General features: G+C 39.7%; 1 protein-coding gene across 1 annotated transcript in view; it reads left to right on the top strand.

Moving 5' to 3' along the window:
* The first annotated feature begins 274 nt into the window (after positions 1 to 274).
* Positions 275 to 20,493, top strand: part of PPP2CB (protein phosphatase 2 catalytic subunit beta) — a 184,723-nt gene continuing 164,504 nt past the window's right edge. The window contains exon 1 of the mRNA XM_053700135.1: positions 275 to 683. Coding sequence (XP_053556110.1) covers positions 582 to 683 — 102 coding nt within the window. The 5' untranslated portion in view covers positions 275 to 581. The remainder of the gene's footprint in view (positions 684 to 20,493) is intronic.

The following is a 20,493-nucleotide window of genomic DNA, read 5'->3' as shown; positions in this document are numbered from 1 at the left end:
TGTGTGGCAGCATAAAAACGAGCAAAACTATTTAAAAAAAATTTGTCTACTAGTATTTGTTATTTTACTTTTTTTTTTAAATAACAACTGCTCGCTACAAATGACCAAAATACCTCAGCCATGACTTGTCACAGTGGTGCGCATGCGCAAGATATTCCAGCTAGGGCGAAGTAGGCTGTAATATATGGGTACGCGCTTCCTATTCCCTCGCTTGTCTCCCGCTCTGTAACCACACGCCTCCCTTAGTCATGTGATCTATAGTCACACCTCTCTGTTCTGTTTTCTTGCCTCCATGCACATCCTCGATTCTTCCTCGGTGCGCGCTCCTGTGGTCGGAGGGGCGATTGAATGAGGAGGAGGAGGCGGAAGAAAACAACGATACAGCGGTGCGGCGGCCTCCTCCTCTGTAACCAACCTATCTTAGATATTTATTGTAGCTGGGTCTGTTTGGATCCCCACGAGTGGAGTTTGAGGGCTAGGGCGTGACAGACTGTGACAGGAGGAGGTGTATGCTCCGGTACGGTGTGTAGGAGCTGTGTTTGTGTGTCGGGAAGGAGAAGCGGCAGCGCCGGGCTGTGGTTATGGAGGATAAAACGTTTACCAAAGAGCTGGACCAGTGGATTGAGCAGCTCAATGACTGCAAACAACTGAATGAGACCCAAGTGCGCACACTTTGCGAAAAGGTGAGTGCGTGAGTCTACCCGCAAGCTCGTTCTGTCACATCCTCTGTATGTATGTGTGTGTACATGCCTGACAGCAGCTGCATGAGGAACACACGCAATCAATCTACATATGAGAATATGTTGTAGTGGTTTTACTTGGTTTATATGTGGTCTATTTGCAGTCACTATATATCTATACGTTTATGTGATGACTGATGAGTTATATTAGCATTCCTAGGCAGTATGTATTAAAAATGATGTATTTATGCACAGTGCAAATCTTTGTTTTATCTGGCGTATTTAGTATTTCTATATACATTTTATTGTGGTATCTGCTTATGATTAATGTGTATGCTCTTATACTATTCTATGTTAAATGTTAGCTTTTAAAAATGTTCTTTCTTAATAATAAAGCAAACCATCTCTTTGGATAGTGTATATGTAGTGTTTATGTTTACATGTTGTGGTTTTTATTGCTAAACTAAATGAAACTAAATTATTTAGTTGGGTTTATGTGTAGTACAATACATATGTACTTCTATTTGTATAGTTAAAATCAGTTTACAGTATTATGTAGTCTTTTTGTATGTATGTATATGTGTGTGTGTGTGTGTATGTATGTGTATATATATATATATATATATATAATATATATATATATTGGATAATCCCCCACACTATAAGATATATAATATGACAAGTATGTGTATACTATACTTTAATAGTTTAAAAAGTGTTTGCTGTAATTACAGGGCAAGTTATGTTTACACTTCAGAAAGTCTGGTTTACTGCTGTACCTTTATCCTTTACTCCTTGATCATGTGTGCTTATAATTGGACCCTTGATGTGTCATTTACCTGTTAAAGGGACACTGTACCCAAATTTTTTCTTTTGTGATTCAGATAGAGCATGCAATTTTAAGCAACTTTCTAATAAACTCCTATTATCAAATTTTCTTTATTCTCTTGGTATGTTTATTTGAAAAGCAAGAATGTAAGTTTAGATGCCGGCCCATTTTGGTAAACAACCTGGGATGTCTTTGCTGATTGGACAGCACCAATAAAAAAAGTGCTGTCCATGGTTCTGAATCAAAAATTTGCTGACTCCTTAGCTTAGATGCCTTCTTTTTAAAATAAAGATAGCAAGAGAACGAAGAAAAATTGATAATAGAAGTAAATTAGAAAGTTGCTTATAATTACATGCTCTATCTGAATCATGAAATCATTTTTTTGGGTTCAGTATCCCTTTAAATGTTTGCTATGGGTAGTTGTACTGTGTTCTTGTAGTGTTTGGAGTTGTTATCATGCGTGTATTGGTGAAGGTGCAACAGGAATTTTTATGCACTTCTTTAAATATTTTATTTGGATTTATGAACACATTTCTTTCTTGCAGATTTTGATGAATGGTTTACCACAGTGGCAGGCAGATGTGTTAGATGTGCACTCACATTATGCCCCACCAAAAATGTGTATTTGTGTAAGGCAGTGGCTACAGGGGTACCTACTGTATCTGTTGATTAGCAAGTATGCCAATTGAAAAGCATAACCTAGATGGGCTTATGCCTGTTATTGGCTCACCAGATGTGTTCAGCTAGCTCCCAGTAGTGCGATGTTGCTCAGCTTCTGATTTTAACTGCGTTTAAAGTTATAGGCAAGCAACAGTATAATAATGAGAACTTCTTACATTTTGTTTCCTTAACTTGCATGGTCTGGTGTCTTCCAAATGTTTCCCCAAATTGAGGGTTGATAAAACTAAACTAAGATGAAATTCAGAATTTGGTGGGAGGAATAGGTATCGTATACAGGTGCTTTTTTTTTAATGTGAGACTTTGGTCATTTTAAAAATACAAAAAACTTGTATAAGTTGATGCAGTTTATTGGTTGAGCCTTAAAAGGGATATGGTATTCCAAATTTAAATTGCTGCCCCTGATGATATATACATATGCTTTTCAATAAAGGATACATAGAGAATAAAGTCAGTTTGATATTCTATTGTATTGTATCGGTTTTAATCTGGTTTTATGTTCAAAGAATAGCTTTTCTGTGCCAGCATCCAGTGATGTCATGGCACTAGTTTAATGTGAAGGTGAAAAGGTAATCGCAGCTATGGCGTCCTCGGGGTGAACCGGAAATGCAAACCTTAGGAAAAGGTCACTGAAGATCCACAGGATACTCACGGAGTGCCGTAGCCAGGTAACGGAGGATTAGCCCGTGAAGAAATAGCAGGGAAGAAGAGGCGGCAGGCACTACAATTCAGACCCACGAAAAAAATGGTAAAATATAAAGTCTTTATTGAAGGCACTTGGCCATATTAAAAGGCAGACTGACAGGCAGGGAAAACAGCACGGACAAGGTCTTACGCGTTTCGCGCCCCCTAGTGGCGCTTACTCATAGACTATTGTCTATGTGACAACCTAGACTATTTATAGGCTAGACAGAAAAAGGTTAACCCTTCAGCAGCCAAAATAAAAGCAGGTTAAAAACATAGATAGTGCTGAGTAGATACAGGACAATTTCAATTAGCCATTAATAAACAAAGTTACAGAGTAAACAGACACAAGGAGTAAATGCTAATAATGCGGTTATTAGGTGCATCAGGTTACACAAATAGAAAACCAAAAATTGTAAGTTTAGGCAAGAAATCAATAAAAATTAATAATAAATGTAAGTAAATATACATATATACTTTGATTTTCTATGACCTAAAAATATATGCCAAATATTAAAAGAAACAACTTACAAAATAAGGTGTTCTAAATTTTAACTGGCAAAGGATACTACTATAGAATAAAATAAAATAAAATAAAGGAAAAAATGGGAAAGAAGCAGATAACCAGAAAAATAGAGAATACAAGCCATAAATGGTAAGGCATAGAAGATAGAACATTGAACATAGTCTAATTATCAATAAAGTAACTGATATCACATTCCCTATTCATGCCAATTTGGATGACGTGTTTTGAGTTTTAAAATCCAATATAATTCCTTCTTCTCTAATATCTTAGACTTATTACCACCTCTAGGGGGAACTATAGCTATGTCTATAATTTGCAGAGCCAATTCCGCTTGATTAGAGAAATGAACATAATTAAAATGGTTGGCAACTGCAGAATCAGGTTCATAGTTTTTAGTGTCCCTGATGTGTTCATTGAATCTGGTTCTGACATTGCGTGATGTCATACCTACATATTGGCACAAACAACATTTACATGTCAGTAGGTAAACCGCATATTGAGTGGAACAATTGGCATAAAAATCTATATTATAGATCTTATTATCAGCAGAACAGTGAAAAGTGTCACCCTGTAGAATGTTAGGACACGCATAGCATATTTTGGCCCCACATTTATAAGTCTGCCTTTTAATATGGCCAAGTGCCTTCAATAAAGACTTTATATTTTACCATTTTTTTCGTGGGTCTGAATTGTAGTGCCTGCCGCCTCTTCTTCCCCACTAGTTTAATGGTTGCTGGGGCTCTTGGCAGATCTGTATTGTATTTTGGTTTGTAGGTCTGCTCACTTCCACAGGCTTCTTCATTTGAAAAGAACAAAATCAGCAATTAAACAGTTCTCCAAGTCCTTATATCATGATTCACGTGCCTCTATGGATTCCATTTATCAAGCTTCAAAACTAACCTCCTGAGCAAGCCTGCAACACTTGTTAAGAGGCAGTGGTCTTGAGGTGGTGGAGTTATAGCATCCAGGTCAGGTGCAACTGGCATGACTGGCAAGTCCCGTTCTTACAAGATTGCATTAGCATTTTCTTATTCTTTGTTAACTGTGGGCAGCAGATAGTGGTACTGGTTCCTTTCAGCATACATTGTCTATCCTGCATTTTGTAATTGGAACTTTGTGTCATTGACCAGTTTGATGCGCGCATGACAAGATGTTCTCATAAAGAGAGTATGTCCTCCTAGTACCAAATGCAAGGCCTTCCTACATTTATACTAAATCAGACCACTTGCACTAGACTACATGCATGGCCCCCTTGCACTTCTCATAGGCCACACATGTGCCACATTAGATCCTAACTCTAGACCAGATACACTGTCTAAAATGTTTCAAGGAGTCATGTATGTATGTGCTGCATCAGTACCACAGACCAGTTATCCAGACCCCCCTATAGCCTCCCTATGCAAGGTAAATTCCACATTACGTAGAACCCATGACCAGTGTGTGTGTGTTTGTGTGGGAGACACAGGTCCTTGCAATTTCTTTCCTGGTTAGTGAGACTTCAAACCATATACTTGATACCTACAGACTTTTGTGACATCTGCATTCTGCAGCAAGGCCTCAGATGAGATCGAGCACCCCTAAAGAACAGCTAAACCTTAGATCTCACACATGACGCAGAGGATATACATCCCCTTAGGCTTTCAATTTTTACTAGTGTATATATGGAATAAGTTTGTCAAAAAGGCACACATCTGTACATAATTTGTGACAAACTGATACAAATCTAATTTTTTGGGAGTACAATTTGGTTTTTAGAATAAAAATCTGATTTACAAATTAAAAAAATTCCATTTTTTTTTTTTTTTTTTGAAGTACAATCTTCTTTTCTGGAATTATTTTTTTAGCATGTTTCAAAACACTGTCAAAAATAGATACTAGCTCCCTTTTTGCTAAAGTACTTGTGATGTCACAGCAAGTCAGTTTAGCAGTTTGCTTTGGAACCAGCTGCTTTTTTGTTTGCATGTGAAAAAACAGTTGACAGCACAAAAGCATCTCAGGCAAACTTCTATCATGTAACCTACAACATGGCTTAAAGGCATACGAAACTTATTATTATTATTATTATTATTATTATTATTATTATTATTTTTTATTGTGTGTGAGTCAAATAGAGAATGCAATTTTAATCAACTTACTTACTTAGCCACCAAGCACTATCCAGTGTGCTGGACCAAAAATGGTCTGTTTCTTATCTTAGATTCCTTTTTCAAATAAAGATAGTAAGAGAGAGAAGAAAATGTGATAAGAGTAAATTAGAGCATGTCATTTTAAGCAACTTTCTATCTGAATCATGAAAGCAAAAATTTGGGTTTAGTATCCCTTTAACATGCCAGAAGTGATTTTTTTTTTCTTTTGCATCATACACTATAAGAGGAATATTGATTTTTATGTTTTTATAGTAACAGGAAAACGGTAACATGTGGTCTTCTTTCAGAATGTTTTTGTGTTGTCTTTTACCATACAGCATGCTTTACATTCCTAAAGTGTTTGTTCTGCCTTTTTTTTTTTTTTAATTTTTTTTTTAATTTTTTTTTTTTTTTTTATACAAAAATGCCTCAAGTCCAAAAACACTTTCATGATTCAGATAGGGCATGTAATTTTAAACAACTTTCCAATGTACTTTTATCACCAATTTTGCTTTGTTCTCTTGGTATTCTTAGTTGAAAGCTAAACCTAGTAAGGCTCATATGATGATGATTTCTAAGCTCTTGAAGGCTGCCTCTAATCACATGCTTTTGCATTTGCTTTTCACAACAGGGGAGAGCTAGTTCAGGTAAACAATATAGATAACATTCGCCTAGATTTAGAGTTCTGCGTTAGCCGTCAAAACCAGCGTTAGGGGGTCCTAACGCTGCTTTTTACCACCCGCTGGTATTTAGAGTCAGTCAGGAAAGGGTCTAACGCTCACTTTCCAGCCACAACTTTTCCATACTGCAGATCCCCTTACGTCAATTGCGTATCCTATCTTTTCAATGGGATATTTCTAACGCCGGTATTTAGAGTCTTGGCTGAAGTGAGCGTTAGAAATCTAACGACAAAACTCCAGCCGCAGAAAAAAAACAGGAGTTAAGAGCTTTCTGGGCTAGCGCCGGTTCATAAAGCTCTTAACTACTGTGCTCTAAAGTACACTAACACCCATAAACTACCTATGCACCCCTAAACCGAGGCCCCCCCCACATCGCCGCCACTCTATTATTTTTTTTTTAACCTCTAATCTGCCGACCGCACACCGCCGCAACCTACATTATCCCTATGTACCCCTAATCTGCTGCCCCTAACATTGCCGACCCCTACATAATATTTATTACCCCCTAATCTGCCCCCCCCCCCCACGTCGCCGCTACCTACAATTATTAACCACTGATCTGCCGACCGGACCTCACCGCTACTATAATAAATGTATTAACCCCTAATCCGCCTCACTCCCGCCTCAAAAACCCTATAATAAATAGTATTAACCCCTAATCTGCCCTCCCTAACATCGCCGACACCTAACCTCAAGTATTAACCCCTAATCTGTCGACCGGACCTCACCGCTACTCTAATAAATGTATTAACCCCTAAAGCTAAGTCTAACACTAACCCTAACACCCCCCTAAGTTAAATATAATTTTATTCTAACGAAATAAAATAATTCTTATTAAATACATTAATCCTATTTAAAGGTAAATACTTACCTGTAAAATAAACCCTAATATAGCTACAATATAAATAATAATTATATTGTAGCTATTTTAGGATTAATATTTATTTTACAGGCAACTTTGTATTTTAACCAGGTACAATAGCTATTAAATAGTTAATAACTATTTAATAGTTACCTAGTTAAAATAATTACAAAATTACCTGTAAAATAAATCCTAACCTAAGTTACACTTAAACCTAACACTACATTATCAATAAATTAATTAAACTATCTACAATTATCTACAATTAAATCAACTAAACTAAATTACAAAAAATAAAAAAAGATTACAAGAATTTTAAACTAATTACACCTGGGGGGGCGGAGCCAACTGGCTAACTAGAGAGACGCATATTGAAGGAGCTCTCTCTCGCTAACTTTATTTTTACCCAAATAAAGTACATATTCTAATGGAAATAACCTAAATTACACCTCTCCAGAACATCTACGGAGTGAAGGCACACCTGAGACAAATAAAGTCTGCGCTACTCTAACACCAGGTAGCAGAAATAGCAAGCAGACATACTACAGACCCAGTTCAGGAGCGGCGGCGCTGCCTTGTAGGAGTGGGAGGTAAAGGCTCACTGAGCTCAGTCTACTACACCTCTCCGGTCTCAACTTAACCCTATTCCGATCCTGACCCTACCTATCCTCCTGCACACATACCACTACTGCCCGGAGGGCCGGGGCTCCGCTCCGGAGCAGTATCTCAGCACCGCACATCAGGCTTCAGCAACGTAGGGATTTTCAACCTACAGAGAAACTTTTACCTGTGACCTTCCTTCCCGCCTGTGGAGCAGATTGTCTTAGGGATCAGTCCGGTCCCAGCCCGGTACCTGCCGGAGCTTACAGAGGTCCCCTTGTGAGGGGAAGACAGGGGCTCAAAACTTCGCCATTCGTTTTGGCGCGAACCATCGCCATATTGCGGCCCAGACCCGCGATACACCGCTGAGCTCAAGGTGAATTGCATCTGTGACGTCTTTCAACAGTCAGCCTAAAAGGAGGGTGAGAAACATTAATGCTGTTTTCCTGTATTGTTTGCCCTCACTGATATAGACTGTAGTACCCCAAACATATATTGAGCAACATTACCAGTTACACAGCCCTCCACTGCAAAGCTATTACACCGGTCTCTGCATTACAGGCCTAGGCTCCCTGCCACCTAATACAAGTTTGCAGGATCAAGTTTGCTAACGTTACACACTAGCTGAAAGTACCTCTCTGTCAAGCTGGACTGATAGGGGAATTGTAATATTTAGGCAAAGGATCCCACTTTGAATTAACTCTATGAGATCCAGCTACTCTTCTATAATAGGTGGAAATTTGGGCCCATGCCTGAACAGTCACAAGCTTTCTTCAGACTTATATGATAAAATTCTGCTCTCATAGAACCCCACCGAAAAGCACAGACTTTATGCATTTGTAATATTCTCCCATGCGATCTGCATTTACAGAGATTGCGTCTGTTGGTAACGAGGTGTGGTGTGTAATACAACTGTGATACTTTCCTTCTTGTGTGACCCCTATTAGCCTGCATCTAATTTTTTTGAATCATTTCTCTAGCATCAACAGCTGTGTGCCTATCACTATAACTAGAGAGGATACTAACACCTCTCCCTAGGTCTGGACACCCTCTCATCCTTTCCCGCTGTCCTTGGTGACAGCGGGTCATACCCAACATCCTTCTCCTACTTCGCCCAAAAGGAGGCACTTCCCTGGGAGGGGGTCATACATAGATCCCGAATTTCTAAGGCTGATACCAGCATCCTGGACATACTAAGATCATCACAGTATAAGGCTAAAATTACCCCACTTGGGGTCTAAAACCTTACATCTTCACAGAAATCTCCTAGGTGGCTAGGGAATATGCCTTGGCTTTGAGCACACCATATCATTGGAAAGTGAGAGACACAGGACCACCTTATTAAATTCAAGGACACTTTCTTAGACCACCAATGTGTTGCTAAATTGCATTGTTGTGGGGGGAGGGAGATTTTAAGTCTCTGGATCCTGATACATATACCTACTACTTTAGTCTAACTTGCAATTCTAAGCTTTGTTGTTACCCCCTCTGGTCTTGACTTTAAACCTTACTCACTGGCTGTGCCCTACGCAATTCTACAATGGCACAGGCCAACAAAAGGAAACCAAAAATAACTACTGGACCCAAAAGAACTGTGGTAGATCACTTTCATCCTTTGCCGTTGCCTACTAATGAAGACTCACAAGACAGCTCAAGCACCTATACACCAGGATCAGACATGGTGGCTACCACTCTGCAGGATCTACAAGATGCTGCTCCATCAACTGTGACACCTTCATTCATTCTGTCATCTCTGCAATCCTTACTTGAGGCACACCACTCTTCTTTCCAATCCCAAATCACTGCCTCATTGACTGAGATGAGGCGAGATCTGACCTCTACTACAGAAAGAGTGGACACAATTGAGAGGAAACAAGAGGACATGGTAGTTGAACAAGCCAATGTCTTGGCATATGCGCAAAGTCTAGCAGAGCAGCTTTCTATGCTAGAAAATAAAGTTGCTGATGCTGAAGACCGATCTCGTCGGAATAATCTTCGTCTTAGGGGTATTCCTGATAGTGTGGCCTCCACTGATCTAGTCACCCACCTGTCTGAGTTCTTTAATCTTCTAGCACCACCAGGGAATCCAAATGAGGGCCTCATTGACAGAGCACATAGGGCCCTCCGCCCTAGAAGCTTGGCGACCGACAAACCAAGGGACGTTATAGTACGTCTACATTTTTATACGTATAAAGAACGGCTTGTTAGAGCTTCCCTATCCAAACCCAGTTTGCCAGACCAGTTCAAGGACATCATCATTTTTGCTGACCTATCCCACCACACCCTTCAACAGCGAAAGACTTTTGTCACCTTCACGAAGTTCCTTAGAGCACACAATATAAAATACAGATGGGGTCATCCGACAAGACTGACTGTTTTGAAAGATAACCAACAACATATAGTCACCACAATTGAACAATGTCGAAGTCTCTTGGACAGATGGAGCTCTACGTCTTTGCAGGACACTTCACCCCAAAGCTCTTTAAATCCTTTAGTCCCACAATGGAGCCCACTACCTCAAAGGTTACTCAAGGACTCATCTGCACCCAGTCAATCCCAAGAGGAGGGTGAGGACTGAATAGGAGGTGCAGGGTTATATAAAGATTGCAAGTGACTCTCTTATTACTACAATTCTTTCTTTGCTATTGTTCTGATATATGCAAAGTTCTCATTCCTAATGTATATGTATCCCTTCCCATCTGCCCCTCTATTTTCCTTTCGTTTCTCTCCTCTTTCTTCCCTTTCCCACCTTATATACTTTCCCCTTTCCCTCTCTTTATCTTTTCCCCTATCTTCTTCCCTCTCTTTTTCTCCTTTTGTCTTGTACCCTCCCTGACTGATATACCTTCCCACACTCAATCCATAAATGTGAAATGCACTTAAATTTTTGGGAATGTATTTGTAATTGTGCCATTGCCTGAACGCTATACTCTGCTTGAATGGGGGGGTAGACACATTCGAGCAATCTAATGCTGAGACCACTAAGTATCAGTTATGATGTTCTCTTATGCTCTGTTATCTTAGCTATATCACTTTATTTATAATCGAATTAACCCTAAGAAATGTCTACTATACTATGTATGCCACCTTGTGTCGCACATTCCCTTCTCTACAAACAGTTTGTTGATCTACCCGCCTAGAGGTGGGATTATGCGCTGCCTGCAATTTGCAACGCTGAGAGGCATAGTGTTTCACAATTGGCATATTTGCTCTTTCTGTTTTACTTGTTAAATGTCTTGGTGAGGTTTTACAACCATACATTGTTAAAGTTTAAATGTTAATCTAGTTGTGACTGTTAGTGTTCTATTTATGCCTTATGAATATTACTGCTGATTGACCGCATATTTCTCACTCAACCCTTAGGCTCCTCTTTCTTGTTTCTGTGTTCTCTGATACAGTTTACTCTACACCCCCCTGCCTTCCTCCTCCTCCTCCTCTCTTTCTCTACCCTCCTTCTCTATTCCCCTATCCCCCTTTCCTCCCCTTCACCGCCCCCTCTTAGATCCGGAGACTATACCTCCCTCCCCTCCTACCTTAACACCACGCTCCTCTTTCTCTTACTTGTATAAATAATCTCCTAATGCTCAATTAACAACCCTTTGGTTACCCCCCCCCCCCCCCCACTTAAGGTACTCTGGAAGTACACTCCAGAGGCTACACACGCGGTTTACCTTGTTTATATACCGCATCCTTTGTATTCATCTTTATCATTTTTGTTTGCTGTGTTTGCTTGCCTGTGTTTTTTTTTTTCCAGACATTGGTTAAACAGTTAGTTCTAATCTCTGATCATTTAAGACTGTGTTGAGCTCTATCTAACTTCCCACCCCTCTTCCCCCCCCCCCCTTTTTTTTTTTTTTTCTCTTCCTTTCTTTTTGCTCCTTCCCTTCCATACCCATTCCTTCACCTTACCCGCCCCCCTAACTACTTTTTTCTCCGTAGCGAACTTCATCTCTTGCCTGACAATCCTTTGAGTGTCTAACCACTGGAGGTAGGTATACGGGTGAGTCATGCCACTCTGCTGTATAACCCACAATGTGAGGGGGCTTAATTCCCCGACTAAGCGCAGTATCTGCCTTAGGTCGCTAGCAAAATCTGGAGCCCACGGCTATCCTTATTCACAAAGATATCTCTTATGAAAATATCTTTGTTGAATCTGACCCACAATGCAGATATTTGATTCTGATCTGCAAGTTAGATGGGACTACTTATACTTTGGCCTCTTATTACAGCCTTAACAAACAACATATTCGCTCCTTACGTAGATTTCTCCAGAAATTGGAGGCCCTACGTCAGGGCCTCTTACTTCTTGCCGGTGACTTCAATATTATATGGGATCTAGATAGACGGTCGGATACGAACCGTAAATCAATTAAGCCAGTGGCTGATTTGTCACACACATTTCTGAATTTGATATACCAGTTTAACTTGTTTGATATATGGCGTGCCCTCAATTCGACTACTCGCGATTATACGTATTTTTCTTCGGTGCATCGCTCCTACTCACGATTGGACTTTTTTTTTTGTGATCCGGGCCTCTTGGATGGGGTAACCCACGCTTGGATTCCCCAATGTTCGTGGTCGGATCACGACCCTGTACATATTACTTTACGCTCCCGTTTGGACTTTTAGCGTCACTCAACGTGGCGCTTGCACCCATATTTATTTACAAACCCTGGGACGGAAACCACGATTGCCAGGGATCTAACAGAATTTTTAATCCTAAATGATACTGGTGAAGTGGATGATTTCACACTCTGGGCCACGTTAAAGGCATACATCAGAGGGTCGTTTATTAAAATAGCGGCGGCCGAGAAAAAGCGTAAAGGTGACACTTTAGTGCAGCTTACTGTGAGTCTTCGCAAAGTTTCTGAGGAGCACAAGGTGACTCCCACAGCTGTGCTGTCTAAGAGGCTAGCAGACCTCAAAACACGGATGGTCCACCTAGAAACCGAGAGGTCAGCCGTAAGGCTCTTACGGCTTAAAGAACTCTACTACCACAAAGGTAATAAGGCCGATAGGCTTCTTGCCAATAGGCTGCGCCAAAAAACTACAGCAGCACGCATTCCCCTGCTGAAGGTAGACGGACAGCACGTCACAAAACCAACTGATATTGGCAATGCCTTCGCAGATTATTATGCTTCTCTCTATAATCTGAAACAAGGGGGCCTTGACACTTTCTTGACCACGCTAAACCTTCCTTCGGTTCCCTTGGATCGTATTGACTCTCTGCAGGGCCCCATTTTACCAACTGAAATTAAGATAGCCATCAAATCACTCAAAGCTTTCAAATCCCCGGGACCAGATGGTTTCTCGGACTTATTCTATAAGAAGTTTCAAATTCAGCTGATCCCTATTTTAGGGCGACTTTTTTCACTAGCAAGGACGCGGGGAACTTTCCCAGCGGAGTATTTACAGGCTACTATTATCACTCTCCCGAAGCAAGGGAAGGACTCGACACTTTGTGGTAGTTATAGACCAATTTCACTGCTGAATCTTGATGTCAAACTATATGCCAAAATCCTAGCTTCGCGTCTTAACTCCTTACTACCTCTGCTAGTTGACCCTGACCAGGTGGGCTTTGTCCTACGGTGTCAGGGCCCAGATAATACCAGAAGGCTCCTAAATATTTACTTTGAAGCTCATAGACTGCAGCTGCCCTGTGTCACCCTGTCGTTGGACGCCGAAAAAGCCTTCGACAGGGTGAACTGGGATTATATGTTTGCCGTTTTGCGACGATTCGGCTTCCCAGAGTCCTTTATCACGGCAGTTACGGCGTTATATTCTAATCCGTCGGCAGTGGTTAAGGGCCTAGGATTCTGCTCTAAGTCCTTCTTGATAACGAATGGTACGAGACAGGGGTGTCCCCTGTCTCCACTCATATTTGCCCTTGTGATGGAACCCCTCGCAGCAGCTATCCGATCATGTCCCCAGATCAAAGGAGTTTCTATATATCAGACGGAGCAGAAAACAGCCTTGTTTGCAGACGATTTAACAGTACTTATTTCTGAGCCTCTTACGTCTCTCCCCCACTTGTTCTCCCTACTGGACAGATTTGCCCTGGTTAGCTACTACAAATTAAATGTTCTCAAAACGGAAGCTTACGCGATCAACATATCTGAAGAGTCTCTTAACACACTAAAAAACACATATAAGTTCCTATGGTCCACATCGCATATCAAACATCTCGGGGGTATATTTATCCCATAATATTTCTGAGATGATAACCTTGAACTTTATTCCCCTATTATCGGATGTAGAGAAATCTACAGGCACGTGGAATGTTCCATCACTTTCATGGCTAGGTCGGATTGCGGCCTTTAAAATGAGTCTTCTTCCGAAACTTACTTACTTGTTTCGTTCATTACCCATCCCAATCCCTAGGGCCATAATTTATAAATTCCAGCAATTGTGTAATAAATTCATTTGGCGCAACAAGGTCCCAAGACTAGCTACTAACATCCTGCAACAGCCCTTGTTGGCTGGCGGGGCGGCGGCCCCTAATATCTTAAAATATCATGAGGCAGCCAGGTTGTCCCATGTAACCCAATGGAACTCGGAGTCGGTGAGCCGGTGGGCTGAGATCGAGCAAGCATCCCTCCCAGCGGGGTACACCCTAAGAGACCTACCATGGATCCCTAAGCATTCTAGGCCACCTGGCCTCTTGATGAACCCTATCATAAAATCGAATCTGCGGTTCTGGGATAAAATACACAACCTTCCGTCAGTGGCGCCTCATCCTTCCCCGTCGCACTCTTTACGAGGGCTGCTATTGTCTTTGCCAGATTCTCATCCTAATCTATGGCTTGCCCTAGGCTTAACCAAGCTAACGGACCGCTTTATTGGGGATAAACTAATCACCTATCAAGATTTTCTTCGAAAGTTTAACCCGCCTTCTATCTTGCACTTTTAGTTCTGGAGACTACGTAGTCTCCTTTTGTCGTGGGGCTTTGATAAGGGTCCTTTACGAACCAAAACCATTTGGGAAATAAAATGGGACTCTCCGTCCTCCTCTACCAGACTCCTATCTATCTCCTATCGTGTACTCCTGAACTCTCCGGTCTTTTACAAATCTCCTCCGATACGACACTGGGAGTCTTCCTTAATGGTCTCACATGACCCTCATCAATGGCAAGAAGCAGTCCAATTAACCAAAAAAGCTATACACTGTATCACACTATATGAGTTGTTTCTCAAGGTCTTGCTACAATGGTATATGACCCCTATTCGTCTTTTTAAAATATCGCCTGTTAATTCACCTAAGTGTTGGAGAGGTTGTGATGATCTGGGAACCCCCCAACACATATGGTGGTCCTGCCCACAGATTCAGCCGCTTTGGCAGAAGGCAATCCAATTTTGCTCTTCCGGGGGCATTCATCTTCCTATGTCACCAAGTGCATGTCTGCTTCATATTCTGCCTAGACAGTTGACCTTACCTCAAAAACTGTTTTGTATTTACCTATTCCTAGCCGTTAAGCTGGCTGTGGCCCGCATGTGGCTACAGCGTACCTCACCCTTATGGGAGCAAGTGACTGACATATTAAACTTTGTGAAGAAAATGGAGTCTTATGTCTCACACATCCATGGGTCTGCAGACCTCCAAATCAAAATTTGGGAATATGGCCCAAAGTAATTCTCGCTGTATATATCACAGGGCACTCACAGACCCTGCACACTGTCTTCCTCTATCCCCTCCTGAACTCTTTCACCTCCCCCACCTCCTTCCTACCCTCCCTAGAATGAATCCAACTCTCCCTACCTTCCCCCCCTAAACCCCCCCTATAACTCCTCCCCCCTTTTTTTTTTTCCCTCTCTCCTCCCCTCTCCCCCTAACTGATAGCTAGACACAGTCATTATCTGGATCAATTGATATACTTGCTTTGCAACACAGTATGTTTATGTTTTGATGTTGGTAAGAGCAGCCATGTTTAGATTCTCATGTTTTATGACAATACTGCCTTAATTAGATAATTAGCAACATGTTTTCCTTTTTGTAGCAGCCAACAGTTGGCCTCCATGTCTGCTGAGATAGAGGTATAGCTGATAACCCATAGGCATTTGTTTTCAGCATTCAGTGTTCTCTTTTGTATCTTTATTATTATGCATGTGTGTTCCACATACTGTAATTTCCAACTAATACCGTATTCTGTACTACCGATATTCAAATGTACGCTTTTGATGTTTTTCATGTTTACTCATTTATTGAAATAATAAAAATTATTATTATAAAAAAAAATAACTAATTACACCTACTGTAAGCCCCTAAAAAAATAACAAAGCCCCCCAAAATAAAAAAATGCCCTACCCTATTCTAAAATAAATATTTTACAGCTCTTTTACCTTACCAGCCCTTAAAAGGGCCTTTTGCGGGGCATGCCCCAAAGAAAACAGCTCTTTTGCCTGTAAAAAAACATGCAATACCCCCCCCCCCCAACATTACAACCCACCACCCACATACCCCTAATCTAACCCAAACCCCCCTTAAAAAAACCTAACACTAAGCCCCTGAAGATCTTCCTACCTTATCTTCTCCACAACGGGTATCACAGATCCGTCCAGAAGAGGGTCCGAAGTCTTCATCCTATCCGGCAAGAAGAGGTCCAGAAGAGGGTCCGAAGTCTTCATCCGATCCGGCAAGAAGAGGGGATCCGGACCGGCAAACATCTTCATCCAAGCGGCATCTTCTATCTTCTTCCATCCGGCGCGGAGCGGGACCATCTTGAAGCAGGTAAGGTAGGAAGATCTTCAGGGGCTTAGTGTTAGTTTTTTTTTAAGGGGGGTTTGGGTTAGATTAGGGGTATGTGGGTGGTGGGTTGTAATGTTGGGGGGGGTATTGTATGGTTTTTTTACAGGCAAAAGAGCCGTTTTCTTTGGGGCATGCCCCGCAAAAGGCCCTTTTAAGGGCTGGTAAGGTAAAAGAGCTGTAAAATATTTATTTTAGAATAGGGTAGGGCATTTTTTTTATTTTGGGGGGCTTTGTTATTTTTTTAGGGGGCTTAAAAATCTTGTAATCATTTTTTATTTTTTGTAATTTAGTGTTTTTTTTTGTTTTTTTTTTGTAATTCAGTTTAGTTGATTTAATTGTTGATAATTGTAGATAGTTTATTTAATTTATTGCTAGTGTAGTGTTAGGTTTAATTGTAACTTAGGTTAGGATTTATTTTACAAGTAATTTTGTAATTATTTTAACTAGGTAGCTATTAAATAGTTATTAACTATTTAATATTTATTGTACCTGGTTAAAATAAATACAAAGTTGCCTGTAAAATATTAATCCTAAAATAGCTACAATATAATTATTATTTATATTGTAGCTATATTAGGGTTTATTTTACAGGTAAGTATTTAGCTTTAAATAGGAATCATTTATTTAATAAGATTTATTTTATTTCGTTAGATTTAAATTATATTTAACTTAGGGGGGTGTTAGTGTTATGGTTAGACTTAGCTTTAGGGGTTAATACATTTATTAGAGTAGCGGCGAGGTCCGGTCGGCAGATTAGGGGTTAATACTATTTATTATAGGGTTTTTGAGGCGGGGGTGAGGCGGAATAGGGGTTAATACATTTATTATAGTAGCGGTGAGGTCCGGTCGGCAGATTAGGGGTTAATAATTGTAGGTAGGTGGGGGCGGCAGATTAGGGGTTAATAAATATAATATAGGGGTCGGCGGTGTTAGGGGCAGCAGATTAGGGGTACATAGGGATAACGTAGGTTGCGGCGGTGTACAAAGCGGCAGATTAGGGGTTAAAAATAATATGCAGGGGTCAGCGATAGCGGGGGCGGCAGATTAGGGGTGTTTAGACTCGGGGTACATGTTAGGGTGCTAGGTGCAGACTTAGAAGCTGTTTCCCCATAGGAAATAATGGGGCTGCGTTAGGAGCTGAACGCTGCTTTTTTGCAGGTGTTAGGTTTTTTCCAGCTCAAACTGCCCCATTGTTTCCTATGGGGGAATCGTGCACGTTTTTGAAGCTGGCCGCGTCCGTAAGCAACGCTGGTATTGAGAGTTTCAGTGGCGGTAAATATGCCTGTACGCTAGTGATGCACCGAAATGGAAATTCTGAACCGAATCCGAAAATCTGGGATGCACTTAGCCGAAAACCGAAACTGATACCGAAAATGTATTTTTTCAAATTATTTTCCAAATTTTATTTTTTTTTTTTTAGTTTTTTTTTTTTTTTCATAATTAGAGCCAATAAAAAAAAGCCCACACTTTTATTGAAAGTAACACACTAAAATTGGACAAAAATATCTTAAAACAATAATATGCTACACAATAATTTAACCAAGAAAAAAAAATAATAATGCCATTTTCGGCCAAAATGTTTCTGCAACCAAAATTTTGGTGCATCCCTACTTAAAACAATTATAAATATCAATATACTGTATTATTCTTCATTTAGTTCTATGTAACAGAATCATATTAGTTTTTTTTTTTTTTTTTTTTACCAATTATCCAAACAAAGTATAGTCCTAGAACACTTATTATATACAGAACAGTAAGTCAAGTAATAAACTTAAACAGCAGCTCTAGGCTAGCATCAAATTTGAAACATGCTACACAATTTTACCGAAAATAACAGGCAAAAAAAACGAAAACCGAAATAGGCAAAAATGCCAATTTCGGCCGAAACTTTCTGCAGCCGAAATTTCGGTGCATCTCTACTGTACGCTCCCTTTTTAGAGCCTAACGCTGCCCTTCAGAGAACTCAATACCAGTGTTGTTTAAACGGTGCGGGGAAAAAAAAAACATGCGTAGCTAACGCACCCCTTTGGCCGCAAAACTCTAAATCTAGGCGATAGTGATCACACGCCTGTGGATTGTGGGAGACACTGCACTAATTGGCTATAATGAAAGTCAATAAATAAAATGTCATGTGATCAGGGGGCTGTCAGAAGATGCTTAGCTACAAGGTAATCGCAGAGCTAAAAAGTATATTAAAGGGACAGTCAAGCCAAAAATTTTTTTATGATTGAAATAGGGAATGTAATGTTAAACAACTTTCCAATTTACTTTTATCACCAATTTTGCTATGTTCTTTTCGTATTCTTAGTTGAAAGCTAATTCTAGAAGGTTCGTATGCTAAGACTGCCTCTAATCTGAATGCATTTTGACCACTAGAGGGCATTAGTTCATGTGTTTCATATAGATAACGTTGAGCTCATGCACGTGAAGTTACCCTGGAGCCAGCACTGATGCATGTCTGTCAAAATAACTGAAATAAGGGGGCAGTCTGCAGAGGCTTAGAAACAAGGTAATCGCAGAGGTAAAAAGTGTATTTCTATAACAGTGTTGGTTATGCAAAACCGGGGATTATCTATCTTTTTAAACAACAAACATTCTGGTGTTGACTGTCCCTTAAGGAATATTGATTTAGATTATTACAGTTTTCATATTAGCAGCTTTTCTGCCATTTGCCTTTAGTAAGGGGGCCTTTCATACTAAGCTTACGTTTATTTAAAGGGACATCATAATTTAATTCCTTTTAAAATAAAACCATATTCTACCATACATTCATTTATTGTGCTTGCTTTTGCTGTAAACCCCCCCCCCTAAAAAAAAACCAACAAGCAAACTAAAATTAAAAACATTTCCAATGATGTATAGAAGTTAAATACTTTACTTAAAGGGACACCATACACAAAACCAGTCATTTCCAGAAATATTGGTTGTGATGTTTTAATTAAAATTTTCATAGTAGCAGGTTTTCTACATGTTTTAACATGTGGTGTTTTAGAATACAAAGTTTTTATGCTTAAATAAATAAAGAAGGTATAGAACTATTTGTATTTATATCATAATCCAAAAATAACCCATACACATCTCTCAAAAGAGTGCAGGGGGGTGCCCTATATTACCAAGAAAAAGAAAAACCAGTATGTGAGCACACTTAAACACATAAGTAAATCTGTTAAGTGGGACCAAAAAAGAAATAAAACTTAACTTTTAATATCATTCATAAAAATGGACATCCTATGAAGAATAGGTATAAAATCATTTAGAAACAGAGTAGCACTGTTGGAGTATCTGGTAAAGGACACAACAATGTATCAGTAGTAATCGTATGACAACACAAAATCATGGCTTCCAAAATTAATACAGATTCACACATATATCAGAGGCCCATTGTAACGTCCACCGAGTCAAAAAGATCCTTTATAACCTACTATGTTTTAGATGCGGCTTAGCCGACTATCTCTCAGTAGACATCGGCTACAATGATTGTGAAAAAAGTCTGTGCTTGTATACTGATGATTAGCCAATACATCAGTGCCAAGATCAAAAGTAACAAATATATCAGATACATCCAGGTAACTCACAGACAGGATACATTGTGTCCTTTACCAGATACTGAGACAGTGCTAATCTGTTTTAAATTATTTTATACCTATCCTTCATAGGATGTCTATTTTTATGAATTAATAATATTAAAAGTTGTTTTTATTTATTTTTTGGTCCCACTTAACGGATTTACTTATGAGTTTAAGTGTGTGCTCACATAGTGGTTTTTCTTTTTTTTTCTTGGTAAAGTTTTTGTTATGTAACATATAGCACATTTTAAAACATCAAAATCATTATTCATTCCTGTCATTTGTATTATAAAAGGCAGAATAAGTTTCAGGCAAGTTAATCAAAGCTTTCATAGTAGATTATCTACCCTCTGCCTTTCGTAGGGGGTCTTTCATACCAATCTTGTTTTTATTCAAATGAACATTGCACTAAACTCAATTGCCCATAAATGAAATAATTAAACATTTTAATAAACATTTATTATTTAATTTCATTGCTTTATTCTGTAAAATACCTTGTCTATAGTGTAACATTGTGCT

This window comes from Bombina bombina, chromosome 2 (genome assembly GCF_027579735.1).
Source record: "Bombina bombina isolate aBomBom1 chromosome 2, aBomBom1.pri, whole genome shotgun sequence".
Lineage (NCBI taxonomy): Eukaryota > Metazoa > Chordata > Amphibia > Anura > Bombinatoridae > Bombina > Bombina bombina.
This window is presented reverse-complemented; position numbering and strand designations above follow the sequence as displayed.